The 11,244-nt window shown below is 35.3% G+C and overlaps 1 protein-coding gene across 1 annotated transcript; it reads left to right on the top strand.

The window, feature by feature from the left end:
* The first annotated feature begins 6,003 nt into the window (after positions 1 to 6,003).
* Positions 6,004 to 7,295, top strand: LOC145126033 (uncharacterized). Its single transcript, XM_079061436.1, has 3 exons — positions 6,004 to 6,356; positions 6,455 to 6,680; positions 6,774 to 7,295. The coding sequence occupies exons 1-3, from the start codon at positions 6,078 to 6,080 to the stop codon at positions 7,229 to 7,231; spliced, it is 963 nt and encodes a 320-aa protein (XP_078917562.1). The 5' UTR covers positions 6,004 to 6,077; the 3' UTR covers positions 7,232 to 7,295.
* Positions 7,296 to 11,244: the final 3,949 nt, after the last annotated feature.

The following is an 11,244-nucleotide window of genomic DNA, read 5'->3' as shown; positions in this document are numbered from 1 at the left end:
ATTAGTATAAATCCGCGAAAGGAGTTGATTGGTTCAGAGAACCATGTCTTGTATAGTGACGAATGGCGGGGAGTCAAGTTTCCGTTCAACAATCAAAGAGTACTCCAACTAAAAAGGAGGAGGTGCCAAAAGCTAAAAGTTGTGTATTCCAGATTACCGTAGAAAAGGCACGCGAGAACCTGAATATTGTGACTGGGACATTTCTCGTCAAATTTATACCTGTACACATCTTATTTGATTCCAATGCCTCAGATTCTTTTGTGTCTCGAGAATTCGAATATTATTTTCAAATCGCTTGTTACGCATTTGTCCAATCATTTCATATAGATAACATAGGAAGTATATCATTACTTGCTGATAAAGTCTATAGAGATAGTGTCATGGGAATTGAAGGTTATAATCTTCTTGCTAACCTAATTCCTATCTCCTTGCCCAACTTTGATATTATTCTTGGCATGGATCGGTTGTCAAAGAACCGCGCAAAATTCTTGTGCTACGAAAAGATAGTGCTCATCCCTATCGAAAGGGAAGATTCTATTTATGTCTATGGTGAAAATAATAATTTCTTTCTTAAAAACTCGTAAATTTATATCGAAGGGATATTCTACTTATCCGGCTTATACAGTTGATATCTCAAAAGAGGGGAAAAAATTGTAATTGATAATTCCGTCATTAATGAATACCCTGATGTTTTCCCCGACGAATTGCCTGAACTACCCCCGGATAGGCAAGTAGAATTCTGAATTGATCTTATACCTAATGCAACTCTAAATGCCAAAGACTGCTATATAGAATAATAACATTTGGATAATTGTCGACCGGCTGACTAAGAGTGCATATTTTCTCGCCATACGTGAAACGGCTCCAATGGAGAAATACGCACAAGTTTACTTAGACGAAGTTGTGGCGAGACATGGTGTGCCACTAAAGATTATTTCCGATCGTAATACTCGCTTCACTTCTTATTTTTGTGCGAGTATGCAACGTGAATTGGGATCTCGAGTTGCTCTCAGCACATCTTATCATCCCCGGACAGATAGTCAAACGGAGAGAACGATCCAAACAGTAAAAGATATGCTTCGTGCATGTGTCGTGGAGTTCGGTGGTAACTGGGATAAGTACTTACCTCTTGTCGAATTTTCGTATAATAACAGTTACCACGCTTCAATCAAAATGCCACTGTATGAAGCATTATATGGTCGTAAATGCCGTACGTCATTATGTTGGCGAGACATAGGACAGAAGATCCTTGGAGGCCCTGAAATGATTCAAGACACCACCGACAAGATTCAAATTGTACGAGAAAGAATGAAAGCGGCCCAAGATCGACAGAAGTCCTATACAGAAAAGAGAAGATGACCCATAGAATTCCAAGTGGGTGATACTGAAGGTAACCCCGTGGAAAGGTATTATGAAATTTGAGAAAGAAAGAAAAATTAAGTCCTAGATTTGTTGGTCATTTCAAAATCATCCAGAGGATTGGTAAACAAGCATACCGCTTGGAATTGCTTGAAGATTTGGCAGGTACTCATGATGTATTTCATGTGAGTTATCTGTGCAAATGCTTGAGCGTATATGATGAAACGATTCCGTTATCCTAAGAGAAATTTGATAATAAGTTAAGATATGTAGAAAAACCTGAAAAGATCGTAAACGAATGAACGACTAATCTACGTAATAAAGAAGTGGAGTTGGTGCTTGTCAAGTGGAAGCACCATCGAGGCCCAAATTATACTTGGGAGAATAAGAATGAAATAAGAGCGAAGTATCCCCATTTGTTTTTATCGTTATGATTTCGGGGACGAAATCCTTAAAAGGAGGATGTATTTGTAACATACACGTTTTCAAATCGTGTTTTAAGTAAATGATATTATGAAATATTATATAATTATGAGTATTGAGTTCTAATGGATAGTTTTTACTAGAAAAGAAGTAAAACTATGTTTAGAATCAATCGGAAAATATTGGAAGTCTTATGAGATTCCAATTAAAAGACAAATATCGAAATTTAACGAAAATATAAATTTTGAAATAAGTAAAATTTTATTATTGAAAGTTTTAAAGAATCTCGTTAGAAAATTTAGGCGAAAACCTCATCGAAATCCGAGTTATAACGAAGAAGTTATGACTTCGTATGAGGAAGTTATGATTTTTCTAAAATTGGGGCACAATTTTCGAGAATTTTTGCATGAATAGTGCCGGCCACCTGACCTCGCATGAACAGTAGCCGTGTGTCGCTTCCGGATTCGACCGAAGTCGCAGCCAACCGGCGTCCGACGTCGCCTCGCCCAGTGTCGCGTCCGAGCTCGCACAGGTGTCGCGTCCGAGGCCTGCAACGTGTCCGACGCGTGTCTCTCCCTCGCTGCTGCTGACTCGCCCTTCTGATCGGCCGACTTCGGATCTCACCCTATAAATAGGAGGGCTGCGAACCTTCCCGAGTAAAAATGGGAAATTAGCCATTTTTCACCCCCTTTTTACTATTTTTATTATTTTGACTTCCCCCGAAGCCCCGATATTATTTCCAACGCCCGAAACACGCCCCAAAGTGCCCGAGAAGCCCGGAAAATTTATCTTTTCGGTTTTGAAGCTCTACCTTCGCAGAGCCCGGTTTTCAATAAATTTCCTGGTTTTCAACGAAGGAAGTTATATTTAGAGCCGAAGTGCTGCCCAATTTACTATTTTTACCCCCGATTATTTCACAGTGAGTTTAATATATATGAACAATTGTATGTTATGTGTTATATGTGCTAGGTGCTTTTCAGTGTTATTATTCCGGGTTATTTTTCCGTGTTATTTTTATTTATGCTATTTATGATAGCTAAGTTATACCTTTGACCATGTGATCAGTGAAAGGACTTAGATTCACAGTGGTACTGGTACGTAGCCTCTGGCCATGTAGAGCATGTATCCGTAAGAGAATGACTTCTATTCTATGGCATTGGCAGATGGTTAGACAGGGCTATAAGCCTGAAATCTAACGAAATGTTTAAATCAGAAAGTGTATGTCTTCTGTGCCATTTGGGCCGAAGCTTTATTGGTGTATATCAAGTATAGAAATTGTCATGTCTCATTGATCGTATATCTTTGAATCAAATCGTTGATTGATATTGAAAGTTTGTCTCATGATTCACATATGTCTTTGTTGTTCCTTGTTCCTCTTTGCTTTTGCCATATTGAAGTATATATATGACATAACGTTATATTGTATCTATTATTGAACTCACTAAGCGTCACCGCTTACCCTCTCAATGTTTAACAAATTTGCAGGAGATAAGTAACCAGTATAGTCATATACAGTTGGAAGGTTTAGAATAGTTGTAATATTACTTTTGTATTTCGGTTTATGTTTGTATAAAATTACAATATCTTGGGTAGTTATGTAAAATATTAAAACATAGTCGGTTTGTATCCAATCTTTTGTAATCACTTTATCAATGTAAAATATCGTTTTATAAATATGCATGTAGCATGTTTTGGAGTAACAATTGTCAAGTATGAAAGTTTGGGTCTTTCAGAAATATGAAAGTTTAGAAAGGGGTTCTTTCACCTATCCTAATGAATTTAATATAAGGAATTTCTTAACAGAGATATGTTCCTAGGTTTATCTTTATGTTATTAGTGTAACACACAATGTGCATACCTATTTAGTATTTCATATTAATATGTTCGTGTTTTTATATTTGTAGTGGAATTGAACTTTTTTTTTGTATATTATTATTTACATCAATTTCTTTTAGAAACAAGGCTACATCAGCTGGTTTATGAATCAAACAAAGAAAATTTGATGATAAAAGTTTTAAAGAACGCAAAGAATTTTGATGTGGTTATGACCATATGATATGTATTCTCTCAGCATCATTAAAGTTTGTAAGGGTATTTTATCAGAAGATTTGATAATGTGTATTTTTTTATAGAGATAGAGGCATTGCATATATTAGATGATGAAGATAAATGTATTCTCATAGAATGATATTCCTACAGAATGTAATTATCGCTAGATGTTAGTATCACAAAATGTCATTCTCGTAAGAATGGTTGGAATCAATTCGACTCAGGACCATTGAAGAAGATAAAGTGCATTCTTTCAAGGATTGTATATTTAAGAATGCTATGTTTTTTAAGAATTTAGATATTCTGTCAGAATATGTATAATTTTATTAAAATGTATAAGGCTATTATTTTGTAAGAATATTTATGAATCTATATTTACATTCAGATGTCCATGAATATACAAGACTCTTGTTATTTTTCAACTAATAGTTCAAAAATGTTGTATTTTTTCAAGAAGTTCATTTAATCAAAATATGTATTATGACATTCTTATAGAATATCATTATAATAGAATGTCATTCTGACATAATAACATCAGATATAATTAAAAATTACGTTATAATTAAAATTGCATTAATTAAAAAATCAGAATTTTTAAATCAAGAGAATTAATTATCCCTAAAAATCCAGAATTTTTTTTTTTAATTTATTTCAATTAACTAAAATACCATTATAATGAAATTAGATGATATTTTTCTATTATCTTTAATTTAATAATATATATTAATAATTTTTTTAAAATAACTAAAATGATTGGTCCACAATCAATTATACATCTATATGATAAATAATTATATACACATAAGCCTATATATTATTTTGAGCAAACCATACTACCAATACTTAAATTTACTCTCAATTGTTTAAAGCCCTATATAATCTCTTTAAAAAGGTGAATAACGTGGAAATCTGTTTATATTATTTATATTCAAATAATTGTAGTCCACCCACATTGACCAAGTGAAAGACTATTGTACCCTTTGTCTTATTGTCATCCAAATCATTGTGACAACAAGGGCATTTTAGTCTACTAAAATCTAATAAAACCATAGGCCTTCCGCCGCGTATCAAATCCATTTTTTGATAAATGGAGTTGGTGACAGCATGTGACCCTCCATCTCCTTCATTCAACGGTTCGGATCACGTCTTACTCATCATTCCAGACTGTCAAGTGGGGCCCTGGAGTTCCATGAGCGGAGGTTCGCTGCACACGATAAACAGCAAACGACAGATGGAATACGATAAAATACGGTCCTCCAAACTCACAATAAGTTACACAAATAGCCCCTATACTATTTTACATCATTCACTATTAGTCATTTTATATGAGTTTTACATTTTTAGTCCAAGTACCAGAAAATTAATAGACATATATTTCATTGGAACCCTTCAGTTGGGTACTTTGAAATTTACTCTAGACAATAAATGAATATAAAAGATTAGGTCAAACAACTCAAGCATGAGCTCTACTGAATGATGTTACACTAGAATCATACTCCATTAGATAAATCATGGTATTAAGGCTTGAAAGTTGATAGAAATACAAGTCAATATTCTTTTTGATAGAAATTAGAAAAAGAAATAACATTTTAGTAACTTTATATGTTCCATGCTTATTTATGTGCTTGAATCAAACTCGAACCCAAACTTTAGAAGATCAATGTGTTTAGAATTGAAAAAATTGAAAGTTAGATAGTGAGTATTGAATGAGTAAGGCCATAAATTAGTTGTTACTTGTTAAAACTTATAAGACTCACTACAAGGATTTTATCAATTTCCTACACAGATATATATTGATAAAAAAAACGAATCCATAAGTACTGGCATATAATTTATCAACGGCTAGAGTAAATTTTGGTATAATACTTCTAGGGATTTTATAATTTACTATGAAAATATCTATATCCTTGAATAAAACTACCTACAAATTTAACAATGTATAAAGTGGTATATGTTGGTAAATAACTTATGAATTAAATATTATGTAAAGTTCAAGGGTTTTTTCTGTAAATAAATATAAACAAGAATTTGAATATCTTGAAGTATATCTCTTTGTACCACTTGACTCAAACTTACGTGGATCCAACCCATCCTTGACCGTAGAGATTAACATCATCCAATACCAACATGCCACGTGACACTCATAAACCCTATATATAATAACCCTTTTCATTATTAATTTCACTGCAACAAAAAGACACTCTTTTTATTTATAAAAAAAAACGTGTGAGGTTGGTGATTGGTCCATGGGTAGAGCCACCACCAGAATTCCGATGAGCCATCGTGTCCTGTCACCAAACCACAATTACAACACCGGTGATAACCCACATGATCAACCGACGGTGCAATTGTCTGGTTCAATCTTTGGGTTTCTCGAGGAAGAAGCCACCATATTATCGTTACCGGAAAATGACACGTATAGCGACAATATCCAACATGAAATCGAAGATGATAACGAGACCGAAAACCCTGAAGATATCGAAGACAAGATCAAATTTTGGGATACCCAACATGAGAATTTACATGTAAGTCTTTAGTCTTACTTATATGAATGATATTTTGTGGGTATCGTTTATTATAACATCTTGAAGTGAAATGACAAATTTTTATACGATTTCAACAGTCGACGTTATTTAGGACAACAATGTTCGAGTCAAAGATCCGAAATATAGCAAAAGAAGTACTTTTGGAAGTTGAGATGGCTGAGAATGAATGTTCTTGTTCGAGACCAGTCCCCGGTGGTTGCCGGAGTTGTAGGATGAGAGAAATTTGTAGCCGGTTGCAGAATTCCGGTTATGATTCTGCTATTTGCAAGTCCAAATGGAAGAGCTCCTTAGATATTCCATCAGGTATTTTCATTTTCATCAAATTTCTTGTGACAAAAAACCAAAATCACGTTGTAGTTACTAACATGTTGTCTTGTATATATATGTATGAAACAGGAGAGCACACGTTTGTGGATGTGATCGACAACTCTAATCATAAAAAGGGTGAAGTGAGGGTGATAATCGAGTTGGAGTTACGAGGTCAATTTGAAATGAAGAAAGGAAGTGAAGAGTATAATGGTCTTGTATCCAAACTTCCCGATATATTCGTGGGAAAGATCGATAGACTGCAAACTGTGATTAAACTACTGAGTAATGCGGCTAAAAAATGCATGAAGGAAAAGAAAATGCATTTGGGGCCATGGAGAAAGCAACGATACATGCAAGCAAAATGGCTTAAAGTCATTGAACGGATTACACCCATCACATTAACACTGACTAAGCCATTAGAGGTAGATCATAGTTATTCTACCCGATCGCCTTATAAGGCTAAATCATCGATGTTAACTATGGATCTTCTTGACAACTTGTCAAATATGTCTTATGTTTATGTCCATACTGTTGAAGTTTTGTGAAAAATATTATACTTATTGACATGTCAGTACATTTTTATGAATAAGATTACTTATTTTGTAGGCAGTTTTGTTTTTTATATACTTTTAGTGGAGTAAAAGAGTTCGTAATATATCATAAGTGCACTTTAGGAAGGAAGGTGTTGTGACACTTTATAGTATAAAAAATAAACAACCAATTCAGCTTTGATAAATATTTTATGATATAGACATAAAAGAGTTTGCAACGATCCCAATCATGAAAATAAAATACAAATAACAAGGTATAAGTGTAAAATAGTAAAGTAGTGGGATAGAGAATAAACTCGAACACCAATAACATATAGAATGGATTAATAATCACCACCAACCCAAGAAAATATTGTAACATATATGTGTTACGTCATCTTCACTACCTCTTCACTATCAAACTATCTCTTCACTATCAAACTACCAGCCCTTAAATGGTAACCACTCCACAAACATTTTCCTTTATTCATGTAACCAATAATTTTTTTTTATTCTAACCTCACAAAAGAAACGGTCAAAAAAGTTTTAGCCAATCAATCGCAGCGTTTTCGTCTGTCTCCATAGCCACTCCACATCCAACCCACCAGCCTCTACGGTGGTGTTCACTAGTGGGTTAGTGTGTCACATAGGCTTTCACACATGACTTGAGACTCCATTCCGGATAGCCTTAACTAGTTACAAAGAATCAAAATAAATCAATCTATATTAATTGGTAGCTTACAAATTAAATAACATAGATCCACTAGAAATATAAGCTTTAACTGCCAACTTATAAACCAAACAACATAGTACTTCACTTTATAGATAGACTTGTGGATAAAACTTGAAGTTATCTACATAGAACCAAAATAAATCAATCTATATTAATATTAATTGGTAGCTTACAAATTAAATAACATAGATCCACTAGAAATATAAGCTTTAACTGCCAACTTATAAACCAAACAACATAGTACTTCACTTTATAGATAGACATGTGGATCACAAACTTGAAGTTAACTACATAGAATCATAATAGATTAATCTATTTTTACTAACAATCTAAATAATATATTTCGGATGATATTGTCTGTTTGTATTTTAAATATTAAGCGAGAGTTGCGCAAACTATTTGGAATATTTCAAAAATGTAAAAACAACATTTTATATTATGCAAAGACATTTGTCTATTTGAACCACGAACATTCACCATACAAAAATATATACACTACAACTATAAAGGACTTTTATATACAAATTTTAGCGACGGAATCCATCCATCGATATTTATGTAACATCCTTAAATTTAAGACATGGTTCTTAAATTAATAAAGTAAATAAATGAAATAAGATTTATATAGTTAAATCATCAACGAATAATCATATCATTATTTGATATGAAGCTTAGAAAGTTAGAAGTGAAAATAGTAACATTTTAAAAAGTTAAAGGGCCAAAAGTGCCAAATTGGCAAAGTGTGTTGACCAAAGGGTTGACTTAGTGAATGGAAAGGACTATAAAAGTTATATAATAGATATAGGATGACTTGTGATAGAACAAAGTTCTAGTAGGATCGATAGATTCTAAGCAGATAAACAATTAAAGACGTAATTAAGAACACATGAATGACTTTAAAGATGTCGTATGATTAAACTTTAACACCTCAGAAGAGCTCAATTAAGAACTTCGACTGTAGAGGTGTTTAGGGTTACAAAACAATGATAATGATTATCAAGAACGTATCTAATGCATACATGCATTCACTATTTATAGTTTAACCCTACTAGATAATCACGGATGGACAGGCCCAATCCGGATATACAAAACAAGCCCATGACGCAACACAATAATACCCAACAATCTCCCCCTTTGCGTCAATGGAGCCGAAAGCTCACTTCGGTTGAGTTGCAGAAGACTTCTTGACTGTCTTGAACACCTTCGGTATGATGGCCAAAAGAGTATGACGAAACGTGATATACCACCGAAGCATGTCCGTGAAGTTCTTCTTGTCTGCATCAGAATTCTGCTTGCACCGATGAATGATACTGATAATGTGCTCTAAGCAGTCTGTTGAGAACAGATGTTTGTCAACAAGAGCGAACAGAAAACGATTGGCTTCGCCTCTTGTGAACATCACAGTAAGATGTGTAGAATCAATCTGGCCCATCCTCATTTTATTCACATCTCCTGGTTTCGCTGTTGACTTGGCAATCGGTTTCTTATTCATCACTTTTGCTATCTCCTGATCCATTGCAGCTACTTCATGGATATAGGAGGCCAACATCCTCTTCAAATGATCCAGTATCGGCTCATATTCTTTCGGATTGGTGAGCAGAATGTTAAACAATAGGATCCAATCATGAAGATTCAAATTTGGAAGATCTGCCAGGGAAATAACCGAAACCGAGTTTGCTGATCCTCGGGTGATTTTGAAACTAACATTTATGAACTTCCCGACAGGCGAAGGTTTTAGTACCTTGACAGTAACAATCTTATGTGCACTCCATGTCAAGTACTGAGGCTGACCGAACTTCAAATAAAAATCAATTAGTTCGCGATCAACTTTCGGATGAGGGAAAGGAACTTCAACAGTCGAATCAAAACAATGAAATGTAAATGCCTTTCGTGTTATAGGCATATCGAACTGTGAGTCTTTTGAATTTTCACAATCAAAAGAAGCGACAGGTTCCAGCCAGTAGACGCTTGGAAACTCAATTGCCTCCTTGATGAGTGTTTCTCTTGTCCAGAGAGGAAACAAGGCCTTTTTGCAGTTTATAGCATCTTGTTCTTCCTTGTTCCTTCTTTCCCTTTCTTCAGCCTCCTTCGCAACCCGGAGGGTTTCATCCAATTCTCTGTCCCTTTTCTTTCTTTTTAGAGCCTCAACAATTGTCTATTCTGCTTCATCACTGTCATCATCAATTCCCTTCTTCTTATCTTTGTTCCCAGAACCCGAAGCTTCATTAACCTTCGGTTCGGTTTTAACTGTGACCTTCGGTTGAGTAGCACCTTCTCCCCCTTGTTTTGGAGGTACGAACGTCTCCGAAACACCTTTCATTTCATGCAAGAGAGCAAGGGCAGGAATAAGCTTTGAAGTTAAATGATTCCTGATGGTCAAAGTTAGGATAGGATCATGAGCACCCAGAAGATTGGTAAGCATATTTTTGACATCCCCAGCACAGCTTCGGAATACTGCTCGCTCAGTCTTCAACAGGGAGATTTCCTTTTCAGCTTGAGCCAACTGCACTTTTTGAACGTCAATAGTCGAGGCTTGGCGTGCAAGATCTTCCTTTAAGGCACTTTCCTTTGCTAAATCAGCTTGGAGAGTTGAAAGATAAGAAGTCACTGAACTAAGCAGAGAAGTACTCTCAACTTGAATAGACGAACGAACAGCCTCAAACTTAGTTTGCTCCTCTTGAAGTGATTTGGATAAGGAATCCACTGAGGCGTTCACTTTGGCTGCATTTGCATCAGCATGGCCTTTGAGTGATTCAAGAAATATCTGAGTACTGTGAACAAGCTCTATAACCTCAGTAGTGGCTTTCTTGCAAGAAGAAGTGGAATCCTCAACAGCCTTCGTGGATTTGTCAATAGCCCCAGTATATTGCTCAAAAGCGGTGTCCATAAAAGCTTTGAGCACAACATCATTGTAGGACTTGTTGGCAGCAAGCAATTTATCGAGCTTATCATCAATACTCTGCAGTTGTTGGCGAGTGATAGGAGCCTCTTCATCATCGTCGGTAGGAAGCCGATAGGGACTGTAGTAAGTTGAGTCAAACTCAACATTATCACCACCAAGAGTGGCACCGGAATCGGTTGAAGGTGAGGGTGAAAGAGGTTTAGAAGTAACTGGAGGTTCGGTTTCAGTATTCGCCCCCTTATCAGATACGTTGACGTTTACTGTCGGATGGGTTATAGTGGTGGTAGTTGCTTGGGAAATGATAGGAGGTGGTAAAGAAGTTGTAGAAATTGGGATTGTACTAACAGGTGGTGGTGGTGGAATAAAAGTTGTTGTTGGAGAGGTGGTATGTGG

Source organism: Lactuca virosa, chromosome 7 (genome assembly GCF_052849685.1).
Source record: "Lactuca virosa cultivar CGN04683 chromosome 7, Lactuca_virosa_CGN04683_v6, whole genome shotgun sequence".
NCBI classification, from domain to species: Eukaryota; Viridiplantae; Streptophyta; class Magnoliopsida; order Asterales; family Asteraceae; genus Lactuca; species Lactuca virosa.
Note: the sequence above shows the minus strand (reverse complement) of the source record. Positions and strands in the feature narration are given on the sequence as shown.

What these genes read in the sequence shown, in the direction of transcription:
- LOC145126033 (XM_079061436.1), top strand. Translation starts at nt 6,078, where the DNA reads ATGGGTAGAGCCACCACCAGAATTCCGATGAGCCATCGTGTCCTGTCA. An exon ending in CCCAACATGAGAATTTACAT is followed by an intron (nt 6,357 to 6,454) that starts GTAAGTCTTTAG and finishes CGATTTCAACAG; the next exon opens with TCGACGTTATTTAGGACAAC. An exon ending in CTCCTTAGATATTCCATCAG is followed by an intron (nt 6,681 to 6,773) that starts GTATTTTCATTT and finishes TGTATGAAACAG; the next exon opens with GAGAGCACACGTTTGTGGAT.